Here is a 15832-nt window from a genome sequence, read left to right on the forward strand (position 1 = left end):
TTCAAGCAAACTATCTAAAGGTAGGAACAAAATTCTGCATTTCTAGCAAGGCCAACCTTGCTAGAATCACCTCACCTCAGGTGATTCTTAAGCTTACTGGAGCTGAGATTTGCTGCCTTAGTATATTTATAATTAAGATAAAAGATACTGCAAAATTATAATAATTAATTTTAATTAATCAAATTACAATGCATGCTGTATAACTCTTTTAGGTGGGGATGGGAGAAAATAGATGTTGTCATAAAATCAAACCATAAAAGTTTGGGTGCCACTACTTCAGATGCACTATTTATAGACTACAAGAGATATCTAATACTGCTTTTGGGAAAAGTCAAGGGTAGCTTGATTTCCTTTTTCCATTACAATTTTATGCTTTCTAGAAGCTTGAGAAGCTGAAAAATAGTCTGTTCCCTGGATTTTTATAATTCTTTTGTGATATGCTTTTTTTACACACGCACATTGGGTTTGGAGACATGAGTGCCCCTGTCTGTTTCTTCTCCAAGAAGATTGCCCTCTAGGGAATTGAAGGAGTGTGTTTGCACATGAGCAAAATCTGGAGTTTTAGACTTAGTGAGCCCAGACGGCTCCACAGCAATTGAAAACCACTCTTCTCAGCACACTGGTGCCTCTGGTGTGAAAGCTACGTCCTGACTGCTCTATCACAGGAACCAAGTGTTATAACAAAACCACTTTTTAAACTTTAACTGAAGTTTGGTTTTTCCTGTGACTCAATGGTCAGTTTTCCCTTTTAGTTCTTTGTTAGAGCATAACTTGAACTTAGAAAGGATTTATGAGTTAATGGGGCTGCTATAACTTCATGAAACATCACAAACCTTGATTCTCTCTAGAATTCTAGAGTTAAAGGTCAGAAAAAAACCTTTAAGGAGTCATATGAGTTCCATAGTGAATTTCCATTACATTATTGTTTTATTAGAGTTCAGTACAGTTAGGCAAGAATGCATGGACAAGGGTTGGTTTAGAGAAGAAGGAAATTATGTTAGAAATAATGTTATAGCCAGAAAGAACAGGTTCTCATTTTCATTTAAGAAATTAGGCCATTCTGAGACACAGTAAACCGAGGCATCATAGGAAGGTTTAGGAAAAAAGGCCCTGGTCCCTACACTAATGAGACCAAGGACAGAGGGAAGTCTATGCTAGGTGAGAGGAGGGAGATAGCATCGGTTATTTGGGACAGGCTCAAGAAGGGGATAAACATAAGGTAGATATAAATAATAAAATATTGTTCCTATTTAGTTTGTCAAGTCGCTAACTTGGTTTTGATTTGAAGTTGTTTATGTCTGTAGGACAGGAACATGTCTTTTCAATTAATATTGTACACTGTACATTGTTAATGTCATACACATGGGCACTTAATTAGGGTTTGAGGCTGGAGTCACCTGGAGCTAATTAACTTCTCTGCCGTCTCCTGAGAGCTGGAGTGCAGTTTAGATCAGCGATTCCTAAATGTGTGTAGGCTAGCTGCAGCCAAAGCACCAGGACCCTCTCAAAGGAGATTCCCAGGCCCTCCAAGGGATTCTGACTCACTATGCAACAGGGAGTCCAGGAATCTGTGTCTTTTGTAAAGCTTTCCAGGTGAGTCTGATCATATCCAAGCTTGGGAAATTACAGTTTTAAAGACCATAAAAGGCTCCACAACGGTAAAGGAGGCAACAGCTTTGAAGTTAGTTACTCACATGATGTGAGTTATATGTGCTGGGTCACAATATACATTTCATTTAGTAATAGTTTACTCCCTAACACTCTACTGGGTTTATAGACAAACTTTTTCTTATAGAAAGAATTAGAATGATAACCATGATGTTACTTTGTTATTCGTCTCAGGTACAGAGTTAATACTACGTAATTGCTAGACCATGATCATCATTGGTCGGGCAAGGCCCTGTTTTACTTTAATGTGTTAAGTTGTCTTTTATTGTGTTGTGTTGTATTTTGATGCATTATTCCCATTTTTCCCCAATACACACTCTATTTTCCTTTCCTTATAGGCATTTGCTCTAATGTGTTGATGTACATTTTTAAATATGCATGTATTTTTATGTAATTCTTGTAAAATGTGTCATGTTGTGTATGTAGGTACATATTAAAATTTATCTAGATGACTTTGTGCTGATCCTCTTATTGTTTCTTTCTTCACTTGACACTTTTTCAAGATAAGCCTCTATGGCTTTATGCATATCTAGCTCATTGCTTCTGTTAATGCTACATTATATTCCAGTATTTTCATCTACCACATATTTCATCCATTTTCCCAGATACGGACATCTAGGTTGCTTTAAGCACTCTAGTATCACAGATAATACCAGAATGAATATCCTTTTGTGTGTGCCTTTATAGACCACACAAGAATTTCTTTCCATTATTTATACAGAAATGAAATATTGGGGTTATAGGGTTATATATCTTAATATTACTACTTTCCAGAATAGATATACGAGTTTATACTTCCACTTACAGTTCACAAGAGTTGCCGTCACCCCACATTCTCGACAACACTTAGCAATTATGCATCTTTCTAACATTTGCCATTCCAATGAGTGTGTGAAGTGCTATCTCATCATTGTATTAATTTGCTCTTCTCTGATGACTAATAGGTTTGAGCATCTCGACATAGATTTGTTAGCCACTTCATTTTGCCTTTATGTAGTGCCTGTTTATGGATTTGAAAAATAAATGTGCCTCCTTAGTCTGAAGTGATATAACAAGTTTCTGTTCCACTGCTCTAATAACCTATGGGCAGCTCCATGAAGGGTTAAAATTTTACTTGTTAGCCAACACAGTGGCACATGCCTGTAATCCCAGCACTTGGGGAGGCTGAGGTGGGAGGATCACTTGAAGCCAGGAGTTTGAGACCAGTCTGGGGAACATAGTGAGACACCCATCTTTACAAAAATTTTTCTAAAAATAGCAGGGCATGGTAATGCACGCCTGTAGTCCTAGGTACTTGGGAAGCTGAAGCAGAGATCACTTGAGTCCAGGAGTTGGAGGTTGCAGTTGAGATATGATGATGCCATTGCTCTCTGGCCGGGCTGCAGAGTGAGAACCTGTCCCCTCAAAAAAGTTATTGTTGGTGCTGGTGTTATTTTAAATACTAGATAACACTTGAATATAATGAAACCCCAATTCTCTAATGTTTTACAGTCTATTCTAGAATACATCATTCACGTTTCATCTATTTTGATTGTGTGTGTGTTTGTAAAATTCTCTACAAACCATGTTTCTCATATTTCTAGACTCCTGTTTCCTCAAAGCCAATGATTTGACTCACAGTCTTTCATCATACCTAAAAGAAAGTAAGTAAACTCTGATTTTAATCTATTTATATTTATTCTTGTTTTACTTCGGCTTTGAGAATTTGGGTGTTGGTCTCATTTTTGTTTTATGTTACATTAGAAATATTGGTCTAAGGACTCCAGAGAATAGGGTTCTAGTCCCAGATCCCCTATTGATTTGCTACTTGACCTGGGACAAGTCAGTGAGTACTCTCCTGGACCCAAGTTTGTTATCCGAAAGATAGGGAAGAGGAGCTATATGATCTCTATTCCAGCTGTGAGATTCTGGAATTGTGTTCACATGTTCAGAACTCAGATCATGGCCAGGCACGGTGGCTCACACCTATAATCCTAGCACTTGGGAGGCTGAGGCTGGAAGATCACTTGAGGCCAGGAGTTCAAGACCAGGCTTAGCAACATAGTAAGACCCTGTCTCTACGAAAAATTAGCCAAGTGTGGTGTTGCACACCTGCAGTCCTAGCTACTCCAGAGGATGCAGTGGGAGGATCACTTGAACCTAGGAGCCTAGGTTGCAGTGGGCCATGATGATGCCACTGCACTCCAGTGAGACCCTATCTCAAAAAAATAAAAATTCAGATCATGACTACTGTGAAGACAATCTAGTTTGATCTCTTCAATATGTATTATGTGTAGCCAGGGATAACTAGATTATTCATATCAAGTGGTCATTATTTGTGGCCAGCAACGAAAAAGTTAGATGTAGAGATTTACCATTCTTCCTTCAAACTGTAAGCAATTCTGATGACACTCAACTTGAGTTCATAAACCTTTCTCAGCATCCAGTTCAGCAAATGTAAATCTAGATAATAATAGAATCGACTTCACTATCTTATGAGAACTAGAAAATAAAATGTATATGAAGGGCTTAGTATAGTGTCAATGTTTAATAAATGTTTACTATTATTTAAATGTTCTATTTTATATCTTATGTTGAGTGTCCCTGTAAAATTTAACATTATTCAACAAGAATTCTTTTCCTATTTAGTCAATTATCTTTAAGCATGAAACATAAAATATTAAAAATGTATTATTCCAAACTGTTTTACTTAGTTCTAAAACTAGTCACATTTAGGTACTTGGCATATTATGTGTTTTGTGTTGTAAATGAATGATATTTTCTTTGAATCTAATATCTACAATAACCAGAAAATAGAATTATAATTAATTATAATGAACAGTGCTCATTACATTTTATTATGTTTAGACACTAACAAAGAATTCATTGGGGAATATTCAACTTTAGGGAGCCAATTTTGCTATATTTAGAATAATTTTTTGTGGTCTTTTTTCAAGTCTGTCCTAAGTGGGTAAAACTTCGGAAAAACCACAGCGAGAAGAAATCGGTCCTGATGCTGGTCATCTGCAGCTCTGCCATCCGAGCCCTGGAGCTCATTAGGTTAGAAGCTCCACCTATTCTATTTCGTAAATGTGCTCTGAGTAATTGATAATGTGCCAAGCTAATATGTTCTGTGTGCTGGAGATACAGCAATGAACAAAATAGTTTCTGCCTTCATGGAATTTATGTTGCAGTTGGCGAGACAGATAATAAACAAAAAAGATACAGTATAATATCAGGTGTAATGATAAGTTATTTAAAGATAAAATAAAGCATAACAAAGGGATACAAGTAGACGGGGACTACTTTAAAAAGGGTAGTGACAGAAAGCTTCTCTATGGAGATGACATTTGAGCAGAGACTCAAACAAAGTGAAGGAGAGAGCCAAGCAGCTATCTGGGAGAAGAGGATGCCAGGTACAAGGGACAGGAAGTACAAAAGACTCTGAGATAGGATGCCACTGGAGGATTTTGAGGAGTCACATGATCCATATCATCACTGTAAAGGATCACTTTGGCTGCTGTGTAGAAAACACACATGGTGGAAGGCAAAGGTAAAAGCAGGGAGATCATCCCAGCAACAACCAGTTAGAAGAAGAAAATGGAAGAAAAGATCTGACTTTTAAAATAGTAACAAGAAAAGACAGAATAACAAGGAATAAACTTAACCAAAATCTATGTACAGAAAACATCACATAAGGGATATGGACGATCTTGAACAACAAAAAAAAAAGGTATACTGTATTCTTGAATAGGTAGACTCAATGTTGTAAAGATGTCTGTTTTCCTTAGCACCATCTACAAATTTCACAGATTCCTAATAAAATTGCAAAAAAATTGTGTTTTAAACTGGATAAACTAATTCTAAATTCATATGGGAAAATACACAACTAAAAATAGGTGGGGAAATTCCGAAAAAGAATACTGAGAGGATTCTATCCCTACAGATTACAAATATATATACAAGGTCTGTCCAGAAAGTATCCAGCCATTGTTAATAAAATATATATTACGTGGCTGGATATTTTCCGGACAGACCTTTTATATATACACACACACACATATATATATGTATATATATATATAAAGAGAAGTCTCAGTAATTAAAACAGTATGGAACTGGCACATGCATGACAAATCAGATTAGTGGAACAAAATTGAAAGTTCAGAAATAGACCCAAATGCATATGAAAATGTAGCATATGCCTAAGGTGACAAATCAGAAATCAGTAGGGAAAGATGTGTTATTTAATAAATGCTGTTGGAACAACTGAGTAGCCATCTGGAAAAATAAAGTTGGATTCATATCTTACTTCTTATACCAACATAAATTCCAAATGGACCAAAATTTAAATGTAAAAATTATGTTTTAAAGATAATTTGTCAGTGTTTTACTAAGTACTTTCACATACCTTTTTATTTACTGTAGTTTTTGTAGAATAAACAAAAAGGCTTCGACTAGGTCTGTGGTAACATTCAGCTTTCAGTAAAGAGCCATCGAGTAAGTGGGACTCACTGGGAACAGCTCTCTCTGGGGGCCAGGCTCAGGGCCAGGCTTTGACAGGAGACAAAACAAAGGAAAATCCAAGTCATGAAGAAAAATGAACCCGGTCAAACAGACTAATGTGCAAATGTAGACATTGAGTAGTTATTTAGCATCTTTTTTTCTCAGTGAACTAATCTAATCACGAATTTAGGAAAAAATGATTGTTAAACTTTGTCTTTCAAGCCCTCCTTTCCCCACCTAAGTACACACATTAAATTGTGTCACATGCCTTCCCAGTAAAACGAAGTGTTTCCCTCAACTCTTTCTCCTCTATACATAATTGATCTCCAAGACTCCAGCTGCTTCTTGGCATCTATACTGGCTGGTCCTAAAATCGCAGGAGTTCACATTGACTTTTCAGTGCTTTTAAAACTACCACAGAACTCATTTCAGGTTCAAACACTGATGCCAAAGAGGTTGGCCTGGAGGTAGCCTCTTAAATTCAAGTTGTCAAATTGATTTGAGTTTCTACTATACATAAATTCCTTTCCGAGGGGCATAAAAGCACTGTGTTGTCACACTCCATTTACCAATTCTCAGCATTTTTCTGTGTCCCCGATAATATTATGATCCATTTCAAGGTTAGGTGATTTGCAAAAAGTGATTTCTGAGCAGGCAGAACAAGCCCTATTCATAAAGATTAATATTTAATAATTCTAACTTTTGTAAGAACATCTGTTCTCTTGAGAGCCACGAGTTTTTAAACTGTCTTCCTAGTTAACCTTGCCATGGAGAAAGGTTATGTGTAAGTAAAAACTTGAATGCAACAAAACTTATATACCATGATTTACTATTTTGCAAACTCACATGTTCCTACTGGTCAATAATATTTCTCAAAATATAATAATGATATGTGAAGGAAAGTAGTATTTCCTTGTTAGTTCTGTCCCCAAATATCAGTTAAAAGATCATTCATTAATACCCACATTTTCTCAAAACAAAATTTTAGGTCATATATAGAAATACACACAGCAAATAAAAACAGGTAGTGAAAATGGAAGCAAAGAAAAAAATAAAGACCACAAAATCAGGTGAAGCCACCCTGATGCTCAAGATCACTTCTGTAAAGCTCTACTTAGTTGCAGAGGTGGCCCCGACCATGGGCCTGCACTTTCCAGCAGCCAGGATAAGTTGGGAGACATCAGTTGCTAGATTCATGACATTCTCCGGATTTAAAAAAAAAAAAAAAAAAAGTTCCCTAAGAAATATAGCTTTTCCCACTGGGACATAGTTGCAGCACCCTTAGTATCATCTCTGCAAGAAAAACACTGCACGGAAGATGCGACGTGGCTGTTTATAGAGCAGGCTGAGGACCTGCTGCCAAAGCAGAGGTAGGAAAGGCAGGTGTGTAAGGCAACAGCCAGCATGGTCTTGACCCTCAGAGCTGGCAGTCTGGATTGATGTAGATAGATCCAGATCGTTGAATACCTAGAAACTAAATGGACTGCCTGTCCTACATGTAGGCTAGAGCTTATAAATCAACTGTCCAAGAGCTGAGTTTACCCCGCAAGTATTTGTATCTAAAAAAATTTTGAATGCATTGCCCATATATAAAATCAGATTGCACATATAAAAATCCAGATTTCTGGCTTCTCTAAAAATCAGGTCTTGTAACACTGGGCCCATGATCTCACATCATAATAACTGGCTGAGCTGAGCACCACTCGACCCCTCTACAACGGCACACACTTTACAGGGCACGAGCTCTCCAGTGCCCTCACACCTGCCTCCCACAGCGCCTCACTCATTTATAACACCCACCTGCTCTCGCAGCTCTAGCTCAGCCAGTCCTTTGCGTCACTGGTTTCCTTTCTTTTTTTTTCCTTCCTTCCTTCCTTGCTTCCTCCCTCCCTCCCTTCCTTCCTTCTTTTCTTTCTTTATGGCAAAAGCATTTCCACATATAAAATTTTACGGAGAAGCTCAGTGTACAAAGTAGATAAAAGTAGCACTGCTCTGATAGAAGGATATAAGCCTTCCGTCTTCCTCCTGTGCGCTCAACCCCCGCTTCCCCTCACAGCAGCCACAGACCTTTGTAGATGCCCTTGGGCTTCAGAGAGCACAGGCTGACATCATCGCTCTAAGATATCTCTTGCAACTAAATTTTGTATGAGAACTACACTGCAGAGGTGGAAGAGAAATTCTTTGCCAGGAACCTGACATGCAGGAATTGTGTATTACAAGTGAAGGGCAGATCCATGTGTTTCCATGATGAAGGAAGCCTAAGTATGGTTAACATTGTATATGAGAGGCAGAAGCCAGCCCAGATATGTGCCTGAATAAAAGGCCACCCCACTTTCATTGCAAGGCTAACCTGAAAATCTCAGAACCTTTTTGTGTATGTGTGTATGTGCACATACATATCACATATATACACATCCATCTGCATACATTCTTTGAATAAAGCTAGACATAATACTTAAGTAGTCAATATGGCCCAGAATGAGTGAGTTTCCTTAAGTGTTAATCTGTTTCTTTTCATTAGGTCAATGACAGCATTCAGAGGAGACAGCAAAGTTATGAAATTATTTGCAAAACACATAAAGGTAAGCAAGGGCCCATGGTTCCTAATGGGAGATATAAGTGATCGCTAAGGGCTACTCCCAGACCTCAGTCTTTTCCCTTCAACCTCTTCTCCTAGTCTCCTTAGAAAGTGTTTTCTTGGTGCTTCCTTATATGACATACTTAACCATTCTGGTTTTCTTTGAATTTTGCACCTCCACATACCTACCCCCACCCCCGCCCCTCCAACAGTAGTCACTCCGCCATGCTCCATTCCTATATAGAAGCTGAGGTTTGACCCCTGGATTCTTTGAGGGTTTACTGATTTTCCTGGGAGATGTTCTTCTTTGCCCTGGAAGTTGACCCTAAACGAGAGTAGCTCCATTTGCTTTTAACTTTCTTAGCTTTGAAATAAAATGCTCTAAATTGGCCTATGATTGCACTTTCTTAACGACTCTTTTCTTTCTTCCTTCCATCTTGGAATAGGTCCAGGAGCAGGTAAAATTGCTGGAGAAGCGTGTGGTGCACCTGGGTGTAGGAACTCCAGGGAGAATTAAAGAACTTATTAAACAAGGTACGAAAAGAAGGCAGTGGTACTCTTACCCAGAGCTGGGAGTTTGCCTCACCCCCATATGAGTCTCAAAAACTGCATTTGGGGCCGGGCGCGGTGGCTCACGCCTGTAATCCTAGCACTCTGGGAGGCCGAGGCAGGTGGATTGTTTGAGCTTCAGGAGTTCGAGACCAACCTGAGCAAGAGCGAGACCCCGTCTCTACTAAAATTAGAAATAAATTAATTGGACAACTAAAAATATATAGAAAAAATTAGCCGGGCATGGTGGCGCATGCCTGTAGTCCCAGCTACTCGGGAGGCTGAGGCAGAAGGATTGCTTGAGCCCAGGAGTTTGAGGTTGCTGTGAGCTAGGATGACGCCACGGCACTCTAGCCCGGGCAACACAGTGAGACTCTGTCTCAAAAAAAAAAAAAAAAAAAAAACTGCATTTGGGCTATGGAGAAACCAGACCTCTGTGTTCATTCAGGAATTGGGAACAGCCTTTAGTCTCTGAAACCAAGCAGCAAGTATAATGCAGTAGGGACTGATAAGGACTGTGGCAAACTGAAGTACATATGCCACATGAACACATTCGAATTGCAATTGCTACGAGCAGGTTAGTGGATGCATGCAGCCTTCATTCCACCAATTTGCAGCCTCTGGAATATATAAAGCTGGATGTGTTGACCATTTGCCTCTCACTTAGTGGAATCTTGGTTCCCCAGGACTCCCATTCTGGTTGAGGGCTGATACATAAAACATATTGAAACAAAAATGCCATTTCTATGGGTGTAATACAGATATTCTGGAATATTTCTCCCCAAATGCAGTTCTCTTTTAGTGTTTTACCCAGAAAGTATTCCAGACAACATCCACCAGTGGATTTTTATAGTTTGTTGACTTTCTCAAAGCTAGTAGCCTAAGAACCTGCTGCCAGTGATCTTATCACCTGTTCTACCTACCAGACAGATTTAGTAATATGTTCTTAATACTCATTCCAAAATTACTTATTTAATGTAGTCATAGAACTTTCTTTTATAACTGTCTGGAGCTATTCCTGGGTTATTTTATATATCTAAAGGTAATGTATTCATCAATATTACAGTAACTCAGTATAGAGACGGTCATTTGCCAGGAAGCAAGCAAAAGCTAAGACTGGTGTTTTTCTCTATATGAAAATCATCTGGGCTTAATTGCACCGACTATATGCAGAGTTTTGTGCAAATACAAAGAAATGACAAATTTGGCAGCCCCTGACAAGGAAAGGAAACAAAGATTTTTGAGTTCCTACTTGTACATAGTGCTATGCTAGACAACCTTACATATGTTTTCTCATTTACAGCATCCTTATAGGCTTAACATTCTTACTTCTTGAGAGAAAACTGAAGCTCAGAGGGTTAAGTGGCCCCTCCCAAGGTCTGTCCATCCAGGACATCCTGGTTCCAGAGCCTTTTCCACCTCCAGGAGCTCCTGCTCCAGTCGAAGAGCTAAATGTACATGAACTGAGATTCACAACGTGAGGCAGTAAATGTCAAGAGCCAAATGAGCACTAGGAAGTGCTACAGGGGTTGCAGTGAGAGAGAGATTGTTATGGTGGCCTGAATCTGCAGGGAAGGGTCTTTGATCTTTGAAGTATGGAAAGATTGAAATAGGCCAGGAGAGTCAGGGAAAGCATCCATGAATGGGAGAAGAGAGAAGGCAGAGACATGTGGTACATCAAGAGGAGTCAATGAGTAGGCAACACAGTGTTGAGGCTGAGAGCACCTGTTGCGGACTCAGACCCCCAGATTCAAATCCCAGGTCCAGCAACTTAATAGCTTTGTGGCCTTGGCAAGTTATTTAACCTTTCTAAGCCTGTTTCTACATCTGAATGATAGGGATAGTAATGGTACCTACCTCAAAGACTGTTAAGAAAATAAGATGACAATAAAGAGCTCAGCACAGTGAGCGTCACACTCTTAGCACTCAACAAATACTAGTTATTATTACTAAAGAATCCAACTTTCTTGCTTGGAGACTTTGTGGGCTGTGATAGCAGGTGATTCAATTGGAAAGAAAGGCAGATTGTGGAGGGAGGACCTCAAACAGTAAGCTGAGGAGTTTGGATTTTTGTCTTGGGGACATAGGAAGGCATTGAAAGTTAAGGAACAGGGCTGGGCATGGTGGCTCACACCTGTAATCCTAGCACTCTGGGAGTCCGAGGCAGGAGGATTGCTTGAGTGTAGGAGTTTGAGGTTGCAGTGAGCTATGATGACACCACTACACTCTACCCAGGGCGACAAAGTGAGATTCTGTCTCAAAAGAAAAAAAGAAGAAAATTAAGGAACAGAAGAAGAGGCACCCATAGTCCTGTGAGACAAGATTTGGAGAGATTGGCTGGGCATCAGCAGAGGCCAGGGATGGACTCTCAGGTTGGCCCCTCCCTCTCCTACAGCTCTTAGCTAAAGAGTCACCTCTTTCCTTTCTGGAATCCAGATTTGCTTGTGTGTCACCAGACACCATCATGAAACAGGACCACTCTTCTCTGGACTTAAAAGAGAGAGGAAGAAAGAAAATGAGGCTATCCAGACTATTGAAATTAGATTTCTACAGAGTTGTGAGAACTCAATGTGAAGGCTTATTTCATGTGAAAAAAAATCATTTAAGGAGCCATTGATTTTTTATACTATTAATGAAAATAACTTTTACTTCTGATTCTGATTGGATGAATGGTTTAATATTCTTTCACCACAGGGTTTAAGCTATATACAAAGTGTTTAAAGAGAATAGTCCCAGCACTCTAGAAACAGAAAATCTAACAAAAGTGGCACCAGTGACACAAACTCATTTTATGTAGCTGTTTGTGACTTAACAAGGTGTTTATATGTTTGATATGTAAGAAGAGTTTCCAGACATCAAAAGATATACCATGGCATTGGGATCCGTACAATTACAGACAGAATTGTTGTTTTAATAATAAGAGGTATTGCCTGACTATATGTGCCTTTGAAAAATATGAAAAGGTACAGAGAAGAAAATAAGTCACTTTGAAATAATCTCTTGTTTGTTAACAATGAATATATTTTCTTTCAGTCTTTGTTTTCTATACATTTTTATATATTTTTTTTTGTAATTCTATTATGGTAGAATATTTGGGTTGTTTCTAACTTTTTGCTATTATAAATAATACTGCAGTGGTCATCTTTGCAAGTGACTATGTTCATGTTTCTGATGTTTTTACTGGGATATATCACAAAAGGAAAATGATCTTATCAAATAGTAAGATTCTAAAATTCTTATTACATAATGCCCTGTTTCATCCCAGAGAGGCTGTACCTGTTTGCTCTCCCATCAGCAGTTAAGTTACTTTTAAGGAAAAACAGATTATCAAGCCGTTGCCTGTACCATTTTTATTTTAATTTTGAAGAGAGTTGTAAATAAGAGACATTTTAATTATATGAAGCCCAAAAAAGTATTTGGGGCAGAGAGGAAAATATTTAATAGCCACAGGGGAAAGCTGACAGGAAGAGCTTTAGGTAGAGGAAGCCTTCAGGGATTGTTTCCAAGTGTGACAGATGACAGCTTGAAGCAGAGGAAGAACTGACTGTGTGCCCAACTCCGAGACCTCTGAGGATTAATCAGACAATCCCTGAGGTCCTCTGCAGCTTGCACATTCCAAAATTGTCTTCTAGATAGAAAGGAATACAGAAGGAATGGAGTCCTTAAGTGATTTACCAGCCTCATCAAAGGACAGCTGAATTTGAACAGAGTCCATTCATCTTAACTGCCTTTTCTGCCTAAAACAAATCACCCAGCTCTGTCCTCATCCTTCTCCCCACTCATCTCCTCAGAGTCTTGCAGACTCGATGGACTCAACTCCTCTGAAGGACCACAACCCTCCACTGCAGGATACAGCCTATCAAATCCCTGTCAGAAATGAGACTGCACCTCGGGGCTTCACGAAAGCTGGAGCCTTGGCCAGCGCGTGAGCATGTGAGGAGCTTGGCAAGAGCGGCTTCTCTGTTTTCCTCAGAAGCAGTAATGAGATTAGAAGAAGAGCAAGACTCTGAGTGCCGCATTTGTTTTCCATCAGGGAAGGGCAGGCCTTACCGTGCAGACATTAGTTCCCAGGGGAGAGGACAGCAAATCAGGCAAAGAGCAACCAGGAGAATAAAAATCATTTTAATAAGCTTATGTCATAAGGTCTTTACTGCATGAACTCTCTTCCTCTCTCTTTCAGGTGGCCTTAATCTGAACCCCTTAAAGTTTCTGGTTTTTGACTGGAACTGGAGAGATCAGAAGTTGAGGAGAATGATGGACATTCCCGAGGTACCGTGTAATCAGCAATTGCCTTTAATCATTTTTTTTTTCAATTTGAACTTGAGTTCAAACACAGTAATAGAAGTCTTTGACATGGGGCGCCAGCACAATCTAGCTTTTGAAGTGATCTGTCTTTTAACTCTGAGGTAACACAATTGTGGAGGCCACCTCATCCTTTTACACTTAACTGTATCCTTTCCTTATGTTTTACAGGAATCAGCTTCATTGCTCATTAAATGACAATGGCCTCTCCCCTCTAGGGACCACATCTGTACTTGACTGTTGAGTCCAGTATAGGATCTGAAGGATTCAGCACTTTTCTGGTGCCTTTCTTTATGGACACACTCATTTTTGCCTTTCATCTTTATGTGGCAGTTTTGGCTGGGGTGCGGGGAGCACGGGCAGACTTGCCTCGTTGCCAGCATCTCCACATTCCCCAAAACTCACTTACTTAGCTCAGAAAGATATTTTGTTTTTGTGTGGTAGGGAAACTTTTTGGTGTCTCGGTGGATTAGAATTGAATGATTAAATGCCTTTATGGACACAACATTAGCTCATTATATATTTATGAAAGCAATCCATTATGCTCATAATGTGAAAAATTGATTTTGCCACCCACCATGTTATCATGGGGCTAATTTTTCAATCTATCCTGATGCTTCATAGAAGCTATTAGGGAAAAAAAAGGTTGCCAGTCACCAACCAGGAATAAATTATGGCAGTAACTATCAAAGATGCTTGGAATTACTTCTCCAAACATACTGAATATATTCATTTACCACAGAAAGCTATATATCCAGAATGACCAAACTGGATTATAATTGATCAGTGAGTTATATCAGATATCAGTTCAGGTTAAAAGACAGTTTGCTGAGTTCTCTAAACACACATGCACACTCACACACAGAGCCATGCACTCTGTCTCCTGAATTAACAGGTTTTTTAAAAACTGGTTTAATCAATTCGATGTCAGGTACATGAGGCCATATTTGATGACTTCAGTTATTATGTGTTAAATCTGACTAATCTACTAGTTTTCTAACTATAATAATGAGAAATAGTATCCAAAAAAATCTTGTCACCCATGTTATTTTTATTGTGTTGATGTCATTATCAGCAGTTATCCTAACTAAGGCAATAAAATACTATATTGAAATATTGTATATGATCTGGGTTACAGAAAGCACACATTAGAGTCATTTAAAATAAATAAATAAATTTGCATGGCATTTTATTTTGAATGGCTACCAAAAAAAGGGCATTTTAGTGAAAGCGATATTTTATATAGTACCTCTTCCTTTAATTATATAAATATTTCAACTCTCAGTCAAATGAGGGTTAGGACTTTTGCCCTCTCTGATTCTCGCCATAACAGCTGTGTAAATACCAGGGAGTCCAGATGGTTGATTTATTTACTAAGAGCATTTTGGCTTGATCTTAACCTTTTTTTTTCTTCTTCTTTTCTTTACTCCCATTTAGATAAGAAAGGAGGTGTTTGAACTTCTGGAAATTGGAGTACTCAGTCTGTGCAAATCAGAATCTTTGAAGCTGGGCCTGTTCTGAGTCCTAATGAAGATTCAATTTCACAGTAGAATTTGCATCTTATTTAGTGACTCTGACACATGGCAAGCAGTCAGTAAACACCGGAAATGTTTGATGAGAATTCTTTAACAGAAGTTAATTTGTCCTTTCGCCAACTCCCTGTATAATAAAGTATCCCTGGCTTCTGTATGATGTTTGTTGAGCACAGTGAGTTCTTCTCTCTGGTCTTCCAACTGGCCTCTCATGTGACTGTGCAAGACGAGGGAAAGAGCAGCTGGGTGACCTTAGGCAAGCCCCCTACCTCTCTGAGCCTCAGTCTCATCAGCTGTGAAATGGGACTATCTCACAGAATTGTCAAGGGTTCCATGAGATGGTACACATACGTGAAGCAGATCTGTAAACTGTGAAGCCTGATCCCAACGGGAAGGGGGCAGTGATAGCGGTGGAAAGAGCTGCAAGTCTATGTGGCACTTTGTAAACATATAAAAGACAGCAATATAACTACAGCTGTCTTACTTGCTTTTTGTTAACTTTTTATTTTGAAATAATTTCAGACTTTCAGAAAAGTTGCAAAAATAGTATAGAGAATTCCCATATCCCTTTCCCCTTTCGTCCCCAATGTTAACATCTTGTATAACCACAATACAGTCATCAACACTAATAGATCGACATTGATACAATACAATTAACTACAGACATTATTCAGATCTCACCAGTTTTTCCAGCAATGTCTTTTTCTATTCCAGGATC

At 38.9% G+C, this 15832-nt stretch overlaps 1 protein-coding gene across 1 annotated transcript in view; it reads left to right on the forward strand.

Annotated features, from left to right (window-relative positions):
* The window catches only part of CMSS1 (cms1 ribosomal small subunit homolog (yeast)), a 358453-nt gene extending 343179 nt beyond the window's left edge, over nucleotides 1-15274 (forward strand). Inside the window, exons 5-10 of the mRNA XM_012652856.1 lie at nucleotides 3252-3311; nucleotides 4605-4707; nucleotides 8675-8735; nucleotides 9178-9265; nucleotides 13461-13549; nucleotides 15020-15274. Of these exons, the coding sequence (XP_012508310.1) occupies nucleotides 3252-3311; nucleotides 4605-4707; nucleotides 8675-8735; nucleotides 9178-9265; nucleotides 13461-13549; nucleotides 15020-15103 (485 nt within the window). The 3' untranslated portion in view covers nucleotides 15104-15274. The remainder of the gene's footprint in view (nucleotides 1-3251; nucleotides 3312-4604; nucleotides 4708-8674; nucleotides 8736-9177; nucleotides 9266-13460; nucleotides 13550-15019) is intronic.
* The last annotated feature ends 558 nt before the right edge of the window (nucleotides 15275-15832 follow it).

The sequence above is a fragment of the Propithecus coquereli genome, unplaced genomic scaffold (genome assembly GCF_000956105.1).
Source record: "Propithecus coquereli isolate 6110/MARCELLA unplaced genomic scaffold, Pcoq_1.0 Scaffold40, whole genome shotgun sequence".
In the NCBI taxonomy this organism is placed as follows: domain Eukaryota; kingdom Metazoa; phylum Chordata; class Mammalia; order Primates; family Indriidae; genus Propithecus; species Propithecus coquereli.